The sequence below is a fragment of the Mustelus asterias genome, unplaced genomic scaffold (assembly GCF_964213995.1).
Source record: "Mustelus asterias unplaced genomic scaffold, sMusAst1.hap1.1 HAP1_SCAFFOLD_1223, whole genome shotgun sequence".
Classification (NCBI taxonomy): Eukaryota; Metazoa; Chordata; class Chondrichthyes; order Carcharhiniformes; family Triakidae; genus Mustelus; species Mustelus asterias.
Window position 1 is genome coordinate 1 of NW_027591168.1, and position 16,279 is coordinate 16,279.

Sequence of the window (16,279 nt, forward strand, 5' to 3'; positions counted from 1 at the left end):
TGGCCCCTCTCTCTCTCTCTCTCTGGCCCCTCTCTCTCTCTCTCGCTGGCCCCTCTCTCTCTCTCTGGCCCCTCTCTCTCTCTGGCCCCTCTCTCTCTCTCTCGCTGGCCCCTCTCTCTCTGGCCCTCTCTCTCTCGCTGGCCTCTCTCTCCCTCTCTGGCCCCCCTCTCTCTCTCTCTCTCTCTGGCCCCTCTCTCTCTCTGGCCCCTCTCTCTCTCTGGCCCCTCTCTCTCTCTGGCCCCTCTCTCTCTCTCTCGCTGGCCCCTCTCTCTCTCTGGCCCCTCTCTCTCTCTGGCCTCTCTCTCTCTCCGGCCCCTCTCTCTCTCGCTGGCCTCTCTCTCTCTCTGGCCCCCCCTCTCTCTCTCTCTCTCTGGCCCCTCTCTCTCTCTGGCCCCTCTCTCTCTCTGGCCCCTCTCTCTCGCTGGCCCCCTCTCTCTCTGGCCCCTCTCTCTCTCTGGCCCCTCTCTCTCTCTGGCCCCTCTCTCTCTCTGGCCCCTCTCTCTCTCTGGCCCCTCTCTCTCTCTCTGGCCCCTCTCTCTCTCTGGCCTCTCTCTCTCTCTGGCCCTCCTCTCTCTCGCTGGCCTCTCTCTCTCTCTGGCCCCCTCTCTCTCTCTCTCTCTGGCCCCTCTCTCTCTCTGGCCCCTCTCTCTCTCTGGCCTCTCTCTCTCTCTGGCCCCTCTCTCTCGCTGGCCCCTCTCTCTCTCGCTCTCTCTCTCGCTGGCCCCTCTCTCTCTCGCTCTCTCTCTCTCTCGCTGGCCCCTCTCTCTCTCGCTCTCTCTCTCTCTCTCTCTCGCTCTCTCACTCCAGCCCTCCCTCTCTCTGCCCCTCTCTCTCTGCCTCTCTCTCTCTATCTCTCTCCAGCCCATCCCTCTCTCTGCCCCTCTCTCTCTCCCTCCCTCTCTCTCTCCCTCTCTCCAGCCCCTCCCTCTCTCTGCCCCTCTCTCTCTCCCTCCCTCTCTCTCTCTCTCTGGCCCCTCTCTCTCGCTCTCTCTCTCTGCCCCTCTCTCTCTCTGGCCCCTCTCTCTCTGCCCCTCTCTCTCTCGCTCTCTCTCTCTCTCGCTGGCCCCTCTCTCTCTCTGGCCCCTCTCTCTCTCTGGCCCCTCTCTCTCTCTGGCCCCTCTCTCTCTCTGGCCCCTCTCTCTCTCTGGCCCCTCTCTTCTCTCTGGCCCTCTCTCTCGCTGGCCCCTCTCTCTCTCGCTCTCTCTCTCTCTCGCTGGCCCCTCTCTCTCTCGCTCTCTCTCTCTCTCTCTCGCTCTCTCACTCCAGCCCCTCCCTCTCTCTGCCCCTCTCTCTCTGCCTCTCTCTCTCTATCTCTCTCCAGCCCATCCCTCTCTCTGCCCCTCTCTCTCTCCCTCCCTCTCTCTCTCCCTCTCTCCAGCCCCTCCCTCTCTCTGCCCCTCTCTCTCTCCCTCCCTCTCTCTCTCTCTCTGGCCCCTCTCTCTCGCTCTCTCTCTCCGGCCCCTCTCTCTCTCTCTGCCCCTCTCTCTCTCTGGCCCCTCTCTCTCTCTGCCCCCCCTCTCTCTTTCTCTGGCCCCCCTCTCTCTCTCTCTCTTTGGCCCCTCTCTCTCTCTGGCCCCTCTCTCTCTCTCTCTCTGGCCCCTCTCTCTCTCTCTCTCTGGCCCCCCTCCCTCTCTCCGGCCCCTCCCTCTCTCTGCCCCTCTCTCTCTCCCTCCCTCTCTCTCTCGCTCTCTCTCTCCAGCCCCTCCCTCTGTCCGGCCCCTCTCCGTGAAGGGGAGTGTGATGGGTGATGCTCTGGGTGGGGAGGGGTCACTGGGTCAGACCGTGACCTTGCGCCCTCTTGGACGGGAGTATTGCGGGGATTCCGGGCACTGGCATTCCGCCGATTCCTCTGCTGTCTGACTGACTCTGTTGTCCTGTTCCCTTCCAGCTTTGGGATCTTGGTGTGGAGCGTCTTGTCTGGAAAGCAGCCTTACCAAGGTGAGCAGGGTGGGGGGTCGGGGGGCACGCCCAGAGGGGTGCGAGGGAGGGACAAGACTGTGAGGCCTCAGACTGCCCACCGCTTTGATGGGCACCCCATCGACAAACATTCGCTCAGTCCGCCACCCACTCACTGTGGGAGCAGTGTGTGATTGCTTTGATTTAGTGAAAAGTATTGTTTCTTGCGCACTATACAGACAAAGCATACCGTTCATAGAGAAGGAAAGGAGCGAGTGCAGAATATAGCGTTACAGTCATAGCTAGGGTGTAGAGAAAGATCAACTTAATGCGAGGTAGGGTCCATTCAAAAGTCTGACAGCAGCAGGGAAGAAGCTGTTCTTGAGTCGGTTGGTCCGTGACCTCAGACTTTTGTATCTTTTTCCCGATGGAAGAAGGTGGAAGAGAGAATGTCCGGGGTGCGTGGGGTCCTTGATGATGCTGGCTGCTTTTCCCCGAGGCAGCGGGAAGTGTAGACAGAGTCAATGGATGGGAGGCTGGTTTGCGTGATGGATTGGGCTACATTCACGACCCTTCGTAGTTCCTTGCGGTCTTGGGCAGAGCAGGAGCCCAGACCGAGCTGTGATACAACCAGAAAGAATGCTTTCTATGGTGCATCCGTAAAAGTTGGTGAGAGTCGTAGAATCATAGAATCCCTACAGTGCAGAAGGAGGCCATTCGGCCCATCGAGTCTGCACCGACCACAATCCCACCCTATCCCCGTAACCCCACATATTTACCCTGCTAATTCCCTTGAAACTAGGGTCAATTTTAGCACGGCCAATCAACCTAACCTGCACATCTTTGGGAGGAAACCGGAGCACCCGGAGGAAACCCACGCAGACACGGGGAGAATGTGCAGACTCCGCACAGACAGTGACCCGAGGCCGGGAATCGAACCCGGGACCCTTGGCACAGTGAGGCTAACCACCGTGTCGCCAACATGTCAGAGCGGACATGCCAAATTTGCTTCGCCTCCTGAGAAAGTCGAGGCGTTGGTGGGGCTTTCTTAACTAGAGTGTCGGCATGGGGGGGGGAGCAGGAGAGGTTGTTGGTGATCTGGACACCTAAAAACTTGAAGCTCTCGATCATTTCTGCTTTGTCCCCGTGTGAACCATTTACAAGGTGCCCCGCAGGCACCAAGATTCAGAGAAACATAGAAACTGCGAGCACGATTCTGACAGCAGCTCCCACATCTCTCCGTTCCCACAGGTGGGCCTCGAGCCCTGATCCAGATCCTCATCCCACAGAACCAGAGGCCGGATCTCGGCCTCCTGCCCAGGCCGAAAACTTTGGAAAAGCTGGAAGATCTGACAGCGCTGATGCAGGAATGTTGGCACAACGAACCCCAGGAGAGGCCGACGTTTGCGGGTAAGTGGAGAGACCGGCAGGACATCACACTGGGACTACACTGCACACACCCCCAGGACGGGGACAGCACGGGGTGAGATACAGAGTAAAGCTCCCTCTACACTGTCCCCCATCAAACACTCCCAGGACAGGTACAGCACGGGGTTAGATACAGAGTAAAGCTCCCTCTACACTGTCCCCCATCAAACACTCCCAGGACAGGTACAGCACGGGGTTAGATACAGAGTAAAGCTCCCTCTACACTGTCCCCCATCAAACACTCCCAGGACAGGTACAGCACGGGGTTAGATACAGAGTAAAGCTCCCTCTACACTGTCCCCCATCAAACACTCCCAGGACAGGTACAGCACGGGGTTAGATACAGAGTAAAGCTCCCTCTACACTGTCCCCCATCAAACACTCCCAGGACAGGTACAGCACGGGGTTAGATACAGAGTAAAGCTCCCTCTACACTGTCCCCCATCAAACACTCCCAGGACAGGTACAGCACGGGGTTAGATACAGAGTAAAGCTCCCTCTACACTGTCCCCCATCAAACACTCCCAGGACAGGTACAGCACGGGGTTAGATACAGAGTAAAGCTCGCTCTACACTATCCCCATCAAATACTCCCAGGACAGGTACAGCACGGGGTGAGATACAGAGTAAAGCTCCCTCTACACTGTCCCCCATCAAACACTCCCAGGACAGGTACAGCACGGGGTGAGATACAGAGTAAAGCTCCCTCTACACTGTCCCCCATCAAACACTCCCAGGACAGGTACAGCACGGGGTTAGATACAGAGTAAAGCTCCCTCTATACAGTCGCCCATCAAACACTCCCAGGACAGGTACAGCACGGGGTTAGATACAGAGTAAAGCTCCCTCTACACTGTCCCCCATCAAACACCCCCAGGACAGGGACAGCACGGGGTTAGATACAGAGTAAAGCTCCCTCTACACTGTCCCCATCAAACACTCCCAGGACAGGTACAGCACGGGGTTAGATACAGAGTAAAGCTCCCTCTACACTGTCCCCCATCAAACACTCCCAGGACAGGGACAGCACGGGGTTAGATACAGAGTAAAGCTCCCTCTACACTGTCCCCATCAAACACTCCCAGGACAGGTACAGCACGGGGTTAGATACAGAGTAAAGCTCCCTCTACACTGTCCCCCATCAAACACTCCCAGGACAGGTACAGCACGGGGTTAGATACAGAGTAAAGCTCCCTCTACGCTGTCCCCCATCAAACACTCCCAGGACAGGTACAGCACGGGGTTAGATACAGAGTAAAGCTCCCTCTACACTGTCCCCATCAAACACTCCCAGGACAGGTACAGCACGGGGTTAGATACAGAGTAAAGCTCCCTCTACACTGTCCCCCATCAAACACTCCCAGGACAGGGACAGCACGGGGTTAGATACAGAGTAAAGCTCCCTCTACACTGTCCCCATCAAACACTCCCAGGACAGGTACAGCACGGGGTTAGATACAGAGTAAAGCTCCCTCTACACTGTCCCCCATCAAACACTCCCAGGACAGGTACAGCACGGGGTGAGATACAGAGTAAAGCTCCCTCGACACTGTCCCCCAACAAACACTCCCAGGACAGGTACAGCACGGGGTTAGATACAGAGTAAAGCTCCCTCTACACTGTCCCCATCAAACACTCCCAGGGCAGGTACAGCACGGTGTTAGATACAGAGTAAAGCTCCCTCTACACTGTCCCCATCAAACACTCCCAGGACAGGTACAGCACGGGGTTAGATACAGAGTAAAGCTCCCTCTACGCTGTCCCCCATCAAACACTCCCAGGACAGGTACAGCACGGGGTTAGATACAGAATAAAGCTCCCTCTACACTGTCACCCATCAAACACTCCCGGGACAGGTACAGCACGGGGTTCGATACAAAGTAAAGCTCCCTCTACACTGTCCCCATCAAACACTCCCAGGACAGGTACAGCACGGGGTTAGAAACAGAGTAAACCTCCCTCTACACTGTCCCCCATCAAACACTCCCAGGACAGGAACAGCACGGGGTGAGATACAGAGTAAAGCTCCCTCTACACTGTCCCCCATCAAACACTCCCAGGACAGGTACAGCACGGGGTTAGATACAGAGTAAAGCTCCCTCTACACTGTCCCCCATCAAACACTCCCAGGACAGGTACAGCACGGAGTGAGATACAGAGTAAAGCTCCCTCTACACTGTCCCTCATCAAACACTCCCAGGACAGGTACAGCACGGGGTTAGGTACAGAGTAAAGCTCCCTCTACACTGTCCCCATCAAACACTCCCAGGACAGGTACAGCACGGGGTTAGATACAGAGTAAAGCTCCCTCTACACTGTCCCTCATCAAACACTCCCAGGACAGGTACAGCACGGTGTTAGATACAGAGTAAAGCTCCCTCTACACTGTCCCCACAAACACTCCCAGGACAGGTACAGCACGTGGTTAGATACAGAGTAGAGCTCCCTCTACACTGTCCCCCATCAAACACTCCCAGGACACGTACAGCACGGGGTTAGATACAGAGTAAAGCTCCCTCGACACTGTCCCCCCATCAAACACTCCCAGGACAGGTACAGCATGGGGTTAGATACAGAGTAAAGCTCCCTCTACACTGTCCCCATCAAACACGCCCAGGACAGGTACAGCACGGGGTTAGATACAGAGTAAAGCTCCCTCTACACTGTCCCCCCATCAAACACTCCCAGGACAGATACAGCACGGGGTTAGATACAGAGTAAAGCTCCCTCTACACTGTCCCCCATCGAACACTCCCAGGACAGGTTCAGCACGGGGTTAGATACAGAGTAAAGCTCCCTCTACACTGTCCCCCATCAAACACTCCCAGGACAGTTACAGCACGGGGTTAGATACAGAGTAAAGCTCCCTCTACACTGTCCCCCATCAAACACTCCCAGGACAGGTACTGCACGGGGTTAGATACAGAGTAAAGCTCTCTCTACACTGTCCCCCATCAAACACTCACAGGACAGGTACAGCACGGGGTTAGATACAGAGTAAAGCTCCCTCTACACTGTCCCCCATCAAACACTCCCAGGACAGGTACAGCACGGGGTTAGATACAGAGTAAAGCTCCCTCTACACTGTCCCCATCAAACACTCCCAGGACAGGTACAGCACGGGGTTAGATACAGAGTAAAGCTCCCTCTACACTGTCCCCATCAAACACTCCCAGGACAGGTACAGCACGGGGTTAGATACAGAGTAAAGCTCCCTCTACACTGTCCCCATCAAACACTCACAGGACAGGTACAGCACGGGGTTAGATACAGAGTAAAGCTCCCTCTACACTGTCCCCCATCAAACATTCCCAGGACAGGTACAGCACGGGGCTAGATACAGAGTAAAGCTCCCTCTACACTGTCCCCCATCAAACACTCCCAGGACAAGTACAGCACGGGGTTAGATACAGAGTAAAGCTCCCTCTACACTGTCCCCCATCAAACACTCCCAGGACAGGTACAGCACGGGGTTAGATACAGAGTAAAGCTCCCTCTACACTGTCCCCATCAAACACTCCCAGGACAGGTACAGCACGGGGTTAGATACAGAGTAAAGCTCCCTCTACACTGTCCCCCATCAAACACTCCCAGGACAGGTACAGCACGGGGTGAGATACAGAGTAAAGCTCCCTCTACACTGTCCCCCATCAAACACTCCCAGGACTGGTACAGCATGGGGTGAGATACAGAGTAAAGCTCCCTCTACACTGTCCCTCATCAAACACTCCCAGGACAGGTACAGCACGGGGTTAGATACAGAGTAAAACTCCCTCTACACTGTCCCCATCAAACACTCCCAGGACAGGTACAGCACGGGGTTAGATACAGAGTAAAGCTCCCTCTACACTGTCCCTCATCAAACACTCCCAGGACAGGTTCAGCACGGGGTTAGATACAGAGTAAAGCTCCCTCTACACTGTCCCCCATCAAACACTCCCAGGACAGTTACAGCACGGGGTTAGATACAGAGTAAAGCTCCCTCTACACTGTCCCCCATCAAACACTCCCAGGACAGGTACTGCACGGGGTTAGATACAGAGTAAAGCTCTCTCTACACTGTCCCCCATCAAACACTCACAGGACAGGTACAGCACGGGGTTAGATACAGAGTAAAGCTCCCTCTACACTGTCCCCCATCAAACACTCCCAGGACAGGTACAGCACGGGGTTAGATACAGAGTAAAGCTCCCTCTACACTGTCCCCATCAAACACTCCCAGGACAGGTACAGCACGGGGTTAGATACAGAGTAAAGCTCCCTCTACACTGTCCCCATCAAACACTCCCAGGACAGGTACAGCACGGGGTTAGATACAGAGTAAAGCTCCCTCTACACTGTCCCCATCAAACACTCACAGGACAGGTACAGCACGGGGTTAGATACAGAGTAAAGCTCCCTCTACACTGTCCCCCATCAAACATTCCCAGGACAGGTACAGCACGGGGCTAGATACAGAGTAAAGCTCCCTCTACACTGTCCCCCATCAAACACTCCCAGGACAAGTACAGCACGGGGTTAGATACAGAGTAAAGCTCCCTCTACACTGTCCCCCATCAAACACCCCCAGGACAGGGACAGCACGGGGTTAGATACAGAGTAAAGCTCCCTCTACACTGTCCCCATCAAACACTCCCAGGACAGGTACAGCACGGGGTTAGATACAGAGTAAAGCTCCCTCTACACTGTCCCCCATCAAACACTCCCAGGACAGGGACAGCACGGGGTTAGATACAGAGTAAAGCTCCCTCTACACTGTCCCCATCAAACACTCCCAGGACAGGTACAGCACGGGGTTAGATACAGAGTAAAGCTCCCTCTACACTGTCCCCCATCAAACACTCCCAGGACAGGTACAGCACGGGGTTAGATACAGAGTAAAGCTCCCTCTACGCTGTCCCCCATCAAACACTCCCAGGACAGGTACAGCACGGGGTTAGATACAGAGTAAAGCTCCCTCTACACTGTCCCCATCAAACACTCCCAGGACAGGTACAGCACGGGGTTAGATACAGAGTAAAGCTCCCTCTACACTGTCCCCCATCAAACACTCCCAGGACAGGGACAGCACGGGGTTAGATACAGAGTAAAGCTCCCTCTACACTGTCCCCATCAAACACTCCCAGGACAGGTACAGCACGGGGTTAGATACAGAGTAAAGCTCCCTCTACACTGTCCCCCATCAAACACTCCCAGGACAGGTACAGCACGGGGTGAGATACAGAGTAAAGCTCCCTCGACACTGTCCCCCAACAAACACTCCCAGGACAGGTACAGCACGGGGTTAGATACAGAGTAAAGCTCCCTCTACACTGTCCCCATCAAACACTCCCAGGGCAGGTACAGCACGGTGTTAGATACAGAGTAAAGCTCCCTCTACACTGTCCCCATCAAACACTCCCAGGACAGGTACAGCACGGGGTTAGATACAGAGTAAAGCTCCCTCTACGCTGTCCCCCATCAAACACTCCCAGGACAGGTACAGCACGGGGTTAGATACAGAATAAAGCTCCCTCTACACTGTCACCCATCAAACACTCCCGGGACAGGTACAGCACGGGGTTCGATACAAAGTAAAGCTCCCTCTACACTGTCCCCATCAAACACTCCCAGGACAGGTACAGCACGGGGTTAGAAACAGAGTAAACCTCCCTCTACACTGTCCCCCATCAAACACTCCCAGGACAGGAACAGCACGGGGTGAGATACAGAGTAAAGCTCCCTCTACACTGTCCCCCATCAAACACTCCCAGGACAGGTACAGCACGGGGTTAGATACAGAGTAAAGCTCCCTCTACACTGTCCCCCATCAAACACTCCCAGGACAGGTACAGCACGGAGTGAGATACAGAGTAAAGCTCCCTCTACACTGTCCCTCATCAAACACTCCCAGGACAGGTACAGCACGGGGTTAGGTACAGAGTAAAGCTCCCTCTACACTGTCCCCATCAAACACTCCCAGGACAGGTACAGCACGGGGTTAGATACAGAGTAAAGCTCCCTCTACACTGTCCCTCATCAAACACTCCCAGGACAGGTACAGCACGGTGTTAGATACAGAGTAAAGCTCCCTCTACACTGTCCCCACAAACACTCCCAGGACAGGTACAGCACGTGGTTAGATACAGAGTAGAGCTCCCTCTACACTGTCCCCCATCAAACACTCCCAGGACACGTACAGCACGGGGTTAGATACAGAGTAAAGCTCCCTCGACACTGTCCCCCCATCAAACACTCCCAGGACAGGTACAGCATGGGGTTAGATACAGAGTAAAGCTCCCTCTACACTGTCCCCATCAAACACGCCCAGGACAGGTACAGCACGGGGTTAGATACAGAGTAAAGCTCCCTCTACACTGTCCCCCCATCAAACACTCCCAGGACAGATACAGCACGGGGTTAGATACAGAGTAAAGCTCCCTCTACACTGTCCCCCATCGAACACTCCCAGGACAGGTTCAGCACGGGGTTAGATACAGAGTAAAGCTCCCTCTACACTGTCCCCCATCAAACACTCCCAGGACAGTTACAGCACGGGGTTAGATACAGAGTAAAGCTCCCTCTACACTGTCCCCCATCAAACACTCCCAGGACAGGTACTGCACGGGGTTAGATACAGAGTAAAGCTCTCTCTACACTGTCCCCCATCAAACACTCACAGGACAGGTACAGCACGGGGTTAGATACAGAGTAAAGCTCCCTCTACACTGTCCCCCATCAAACACTCCCAGGACAGGTACAGCACGGGGTTAGATACAGAGTAAAGCTCCCTCTACACTGTCCCCATCAAACACTCCCAGGACAGGTACAGCACGGGGTTAGATACAGAGTAAAGCTCCCTCTACACTGTCCCCATCAAACACTCCCAGGACAGGTACAGCACGGGGTTAGATACAGAGTAAAGCTCCCTCTACACTGTCCCCATCAAACACTCACAGGACAGGTACAGCACGGGGTTAGATACAGAGTAAAGCTCCCTCTACACTGTCCCCCATCAAACATTCCCAGGACAGGTACAGCACGGGGCTAGATACAGAGTAAAGCTCCCTCTACACTGTCCCCCATCAAACACTCCCAGGACAAGTACAGCACGGGGTTAGATACAGAGTAAAGCTCCCTCTACACTGTCCCCCATCAAACACTCCCAGGACAGGTACAGCACGGGGTTAGATACAGAGTAAAGCTCCCTCTACACTGTCCCCATCAAACACTCCCAGGACAGGTACAGCACGGGGTTAGATACAGAGTAAAGCTCCCTCTACACTGTCCCCCATCAAACACTCCCAGGACAGGTACAGCACGGGGTGAGATACAGAGTAAAGCTCCCTCTACACTGTCCCCCATCAAACACTCCCAGGACTGGTACAGCATGGGGTGAGATACAGAGTAAAGCTCCCTCTACACTGTCCCCCATCAAACACTCCCAGGACAGGTGCAGCACGGGGTTAGATACAGAGTAAAGCTCCCTCTACACTGTCCCCCATCAAACACTCCCAGGACAGGTGCAGCACGGGGTTAGATACAGAGTAAAGCTCCCTCTACACTGTCCCCCATCAAACACTCCCAGGACAGGTACAGCACGGGGTTAGATACAGAGTAAAGCTCCCTCTACACTGTCCCCCATCAAACACTCCCAGGACAGGTACAGCACGGGGTTAGATACAGAGTAAAGCTCCCTCTACACTGTCCCCCATCAAACACTCCCAGGACAGGTACAGCACGGAGTGAGATACAGAGTAAAGCTCCCTCTACACTGTCCCTCATCAAACACTCCCAGGACAGGTACAGCACGGGGTTAGATACAGAGTAAAGCTCCCTCTACACTGTCCCCATCAAACACTCCCAGGACAGGTACAGCACGGGGTTAGATACAGAGTAAAGCTCCCTCTACACTGTCCCTCATCAAACACTCCCAGGACAGGTTCAGCACGGGGTTAGATACAGAGTAAAGCTCCCTCTACACTGTCCCCCATCAAACACTCCCAGGACAGTTACAGCACGGGGTTAGATACAGAGTAAAGCTCCCTCTACACTGTCCCCCATCAAACACTCCCAGGACAGGTACTGCACGGGGTTAGATACAGAGTAAAGCTCTCTCTACACTGTCCCCCATCAAACACTCACAGGACAGGTACAGCACGGGGTTAGATACAGAGTAAAGCTCCCTCTACACTGTCCCCCATCAAACACTCCCAGGACAGGTACAGCACGGGGTTAGATACAGAGTAAAGCTCCCTCTACACTGTCCCCATCAAACACTCCCAGGACAGGTACAGCACGGGGTTAGATACAGAGTAAAGCTCCCTCTACACTGTCCCCATCAAACACTCCCAGGACAGGTACAGCACGGGGTTAGATACAGAGTAAAGCTCCCTCTACACTGTCCCCATCAAACACTCACAGGACAGGTACAGCACGGGGTTAGATACAGAGTAAAGCTCCCTCTACACTGTCCCCCATCAAACATTCCCAGGACAGGTACAGCACGGGGCTAGATACAGAGTAAAGCTCCCTCTACACTGTCCCCCATCAAACACTCCCAGGACAAGTACAGCACGGGGTTAGATACAGAGTAAAGCTCCCTCTACACTGTCCCCCATCAAACACTCCCAGGACAGGTACAGCACGGGGTTAGATACAGAGTAAAGCTCCCTCTACACTGTCCCCATCAAACACTCCCAGGACAGGTACAGCACGGGGTTAGATACAGAGTAAAGCTCCCTCTACACTGTCCCCCATCAAACACTCCCAGGACAGGTACAGCACGGGGTGAGATACAGAGTAAAGCTCCCTCTACACTGTCCCCCATCAAACACTCCCAGGACTGGTACAGCATGGGGTGAGATACAGAGTAAAGCTCCCTCTACACTGTCCCCCATCAAACACTCCCCGGACAGGTGCAGCACGGGGTTAGATACAGAGTAAAGCTCCCTCTACACTGTCCCCCATCAAACACTCCCAGGACAGGTGCAGCACGGGGTTAGATACAGAGTAAAGCTCCCTCTACACTGTCCCCCATCAAACACTCCCAGGACAGGTACAGCACGGGGTTAGATACAGAGTAAAGCTCCCTCTACACTGTCCCCCATCAAACACTCCCAGGACAGGTACAGCACGGGGTTAGATACAGAGTAAAGCTCCCTCTACACTGTCCCCCATCAAACACTCCCAGGACAGGTACAGCACGGAGTGAGATACAGAGTAAAGCTCCCTCTACACTGTCCCTCATCAAACACTCCCAGGACAGGTACAGCACGGGGTTAGATACAGAGTAAAGCTCCCTCTACACTGTCCCCATCAAACACTCCCAGGACAGGTACAGCACGGGGTTAGATACAGAGTAAAGCTCCCTCTACACTGTCCCTCATCAAACACTCCCAGGACAGGTACAGCACGGGGTTAGATACAGAGTAAAGCTCCCTCTACACTGTCCCCCATCAAACACTCCCAGGACAGGTACAGCACGGGGTTAGATACAGAGTAAAGCTCCCTCTACACTGTCCCCCATCAAACACTCCCAGGACAGGTACAGCACGGGGTTAGATACAGAGTAAAGCTCCCTCTACACTGTCCCCCATCAAACACTCCCAGGACAGGTACTGCACGGGGTTAGATACAGAGTAAAGCTCTCTCCACACTGTCCCCCATCAAACACTCACAGGACAGGTACAGCACGGGGTTAGATACAGAGTAAAGCTCCCTCTACACTGTCCCCATCAAACACTCCCAGGACAGGTACAGCACGGGGTTAGATACAGAGTAAAGCTCCCTCTACACTGTCCCCCATCAAACACTCCCAGGACAGGTACAGCACGGGGTTAGATACAGAGTAAAGCTCTCTCTACACTGTCCCCATCAAACACTCCCAGGACAGGTACAGCACGGGGTTAGAGACAGAGTAAAGCTCCCTCTACACTGTCCCCATCAAACACTCCCAGGACAGGTACAGCACAGGGTTAGATACAGAGTAAAGCTCCCTCTACACTGTCCCCATCAAACACTCCCAGGGCAGGTACAGCACGGTGTTAGATACAGAGTAAAGCTCCCTCTACACTGTCCCCATCAAACACTCCCAGGACAGGTACAGCACGGGGTTAGATACAGAGTAAAGCTCCCTCTACGCTGTCCCCCATCAAACACTCCCAGGACAGGTACAGCACGGGGTTAGATACAGAATAAAGCTCCCTCTACACTGTCACCCATCAAACACTCCCGGGACAGGTACAGCACGGGGTTCGATACAAAGTAAAGCTCCCTCTACACTGTCCCCATCAAACACTCCCAGGACAGGTACAGCACGGGGTTAGAAACAGAGTAAACCTCCCTCTACACTGTCCCCCATCAAACACTCCCAGGACAGGAACAGCACGGGGTGAGATACAGAGTAAAGCTCCCTCTACACTGTCCCCCATCAAACACTCCCAGGACAGGTACAGCACGGGGTTAGATACAGAGTAAAGCTCCCTCTACACTGTCCCCCATCAAACACTCCCAGGACAGGTACAGCACGGAGTGAGATACAGAGTAAAGCTCCCTCTACACTGTCCCTCATCAAACACTCCCAGGACAGGTACAGCACGGGGTTAGGTACAGAGTAAAGCTCCCTCTACACTGTCCCCATCAAACACTCCCAGGACAGGTACAGCACGGGGTTAGATACAGAGTAAAGCTCCCTCTACACTGTCCCTCATCAAACACTCCCAGGACAGGTACAGCACGGTGTTAGATACAGAGTAAAGCTCCCTCTACACTGTCCCCACAAACACTCCCAGGACAGGTACAGCACGTGGTTAGATACAGAGTAGAGCTCCCTCTACACTGTCCCCCATCAAACACTCCCAGGACACGTACAGCACGGGGTTAGATACAGAGTAAAGCTCCCTCGACACTGTCCCCCCATCAAACACTCCCAGGACAGGTACAGCATGGGGTTAGATACAGAGTAAAGCTCCCTCTACACTGTCCCCATCAAACACGCCCAGGACAGGTACAGCACGGGGTTAGATACAGAGTAAAGCTCCCTCTACACTGTCCCCCCATCAAACACTCCCAGGACAGATACAGCACGGGGTTAGATACAGAGTAAAGCTCCCTCTACACTGTCCCCCATCGAACACTCCCAGGACAGGTTCAGCACGGGGTTAGATACAGAGTAAAGCTCCCTCTACACTGTCCCCCATCAAACACTCCCAGGACAGTTACAGCACGGGGTTAGATACAGAGTAAAGCTCCCTCTACACTGTCCCCCATCAAACACTCCCAGGACAGGTACTGCACGGGGTTAGATACAGAGTAAAGCTCTCTCTACACTGTCCCCCATCAAACACTCACAGGACAGGTACAGCACGGGGTTAGATACAGAGTAAAGCTCCCTCTACACTGTCCCCCATCAAACACTCCCAGGACAGGTACAGCACGGGGTTAGATACAGAGTAAAGCTCCCTCTACACTGTCCCCATCAAACACTCCCAGGACAGGTACAGCACGGGGTTAGATACAGAGTAAAGCTCCCTCTACACTGTCCCCATCAAACACTCCCAGGACAGGTACAGCACGGGGTTAGATACAGAGTAAAGCTCCCTCTACACTGTCCCCATCAAACACTCACAGGACAGGTACAGCACGGGGTTAGATACAGAGTAAAGCTCCCTCTACACTGTCCCCCATCAAACATTCCCAGGACAGGTACAGCACGGGGCTAGATACAGAGTAAAGCTCCCTCTACACTGTCCCCCATCAAACACTCCCAGGACAAGTACAGCACGGGGTTAGATACAGAGTAAAGCTCCCTCTACACTGTCCCCCATCAAACACTCCCAGGACAGGTACAGCACGGGGTTAGATACAGAGTAAAGCTCCCTCTACACTGTCCCCATCAAACACTCCCAGGACAGGTACAGCACGGGGTTAGATACAGAGTAAAGCTCCCTCTACACTGTCCCCCATCAAACACTCCCAGGACAGGTACAGCACGGGGTGAGATACAGAGTAAAGCTCCCTCTACACTGTCCCCCATCAAACACTCCCAGGACTGGTACAGCATGGGGTGAGATACAGAGTAAAGCTCCCTCTACACTGTCCCTCATCAAACACTCCCAGGACAGGTACAGCACGGGGTTAGATACAGAGTAAAACTCCCTCTACACTGTCCCCATCAAACACTCCCAGGACAGGTACAGCACGGGGTTAGATACAGAGTAAAGCTCCCTCTACACTGTCCCTCATCAAACACTCCCAGGACAGGTTCAGCACGGGGTTAGATACAGAGTAAAGCTCCCTCTACACTGTCCCCCATCAAACACTCCCAGGACAGTTACAGCACGGGGTTAGATACAGAGTAAAGCTCCCTCTACACTGTCCCCCATCAAACACTCCCAGGACAGGTACTGCACGGGGTTAGATACAGAGTAAAGCTCTCTCTACACTGTCCCCCATCAAACACTCACAGGACAGGTACAGCACGGGGTTAGATACAGAGTAAAGCTCCCTCTACACTGTCCCCCATCAAACACTCCCAGGACAGGTACAGCACGGGGTTAGATACAGAGTAAAGCTCCCTCTACACTGTCCCCATCAAACACTCCCAGGACAGGTACAGCACGGGGTTAGATACAGAGTAAAGCTCCCTCTACACTGTCCCCATCAAACACTCCCAGGACAGGTACAGCACGGGGTTAGATACAGAGTAAAGCTCCCTCTACACTGTCCCCATCAAACACTCACAGGACAGGTACAGCACGGGGTTAGATACAGAGTAAAGCTCCCTCTACACTGTCCCCCATCAAACATTCCCAGGACAGGTACAGCACGGGGCTAGATACAGAGTAAAGCTCCCTCTACACTGTCCCCCATCAAACACTCCCAGGACAAGTACAGCACGGGGTTAGATACAGAGTAAAGCTCCCTCTACACTGTCCCCCATCAAACACCCCCAGGACAGGGACAGCACGGGGTT

General features: G+C 54.0%; 1 protein-coding gene across 1 annotated transcript in view; it reads left to right on the plus strand.

Moving 5' to 3' along the window:
- Positions 1 to 1,888: 1,888 nt before the first annotated feature.
- The window catches only part of LOC144488025 (receptor-interacting serine/threonine-protein kinase 3-like), a gene marked incomplete at its 5' end in the record, with an annotated part of 85,280 nt that continues 70,889 nt past the window's right edge, over positions 1,889 to 16,279 (plus strand). Inside the window, 2 exons of the mRNA XM_078206042.1 lie at positions 1,889 to 1,938; positions 3,148 to 3,306. Coding sequence (XP_078062168.1) covers positions 1,889 to 1,938; positions 3,148 to 3,306 — 209 coding nt within the window. The remainder of the gene's footprint in view (positions 1,939 to 3,147; positions 3,307 to 16,279) is intronic.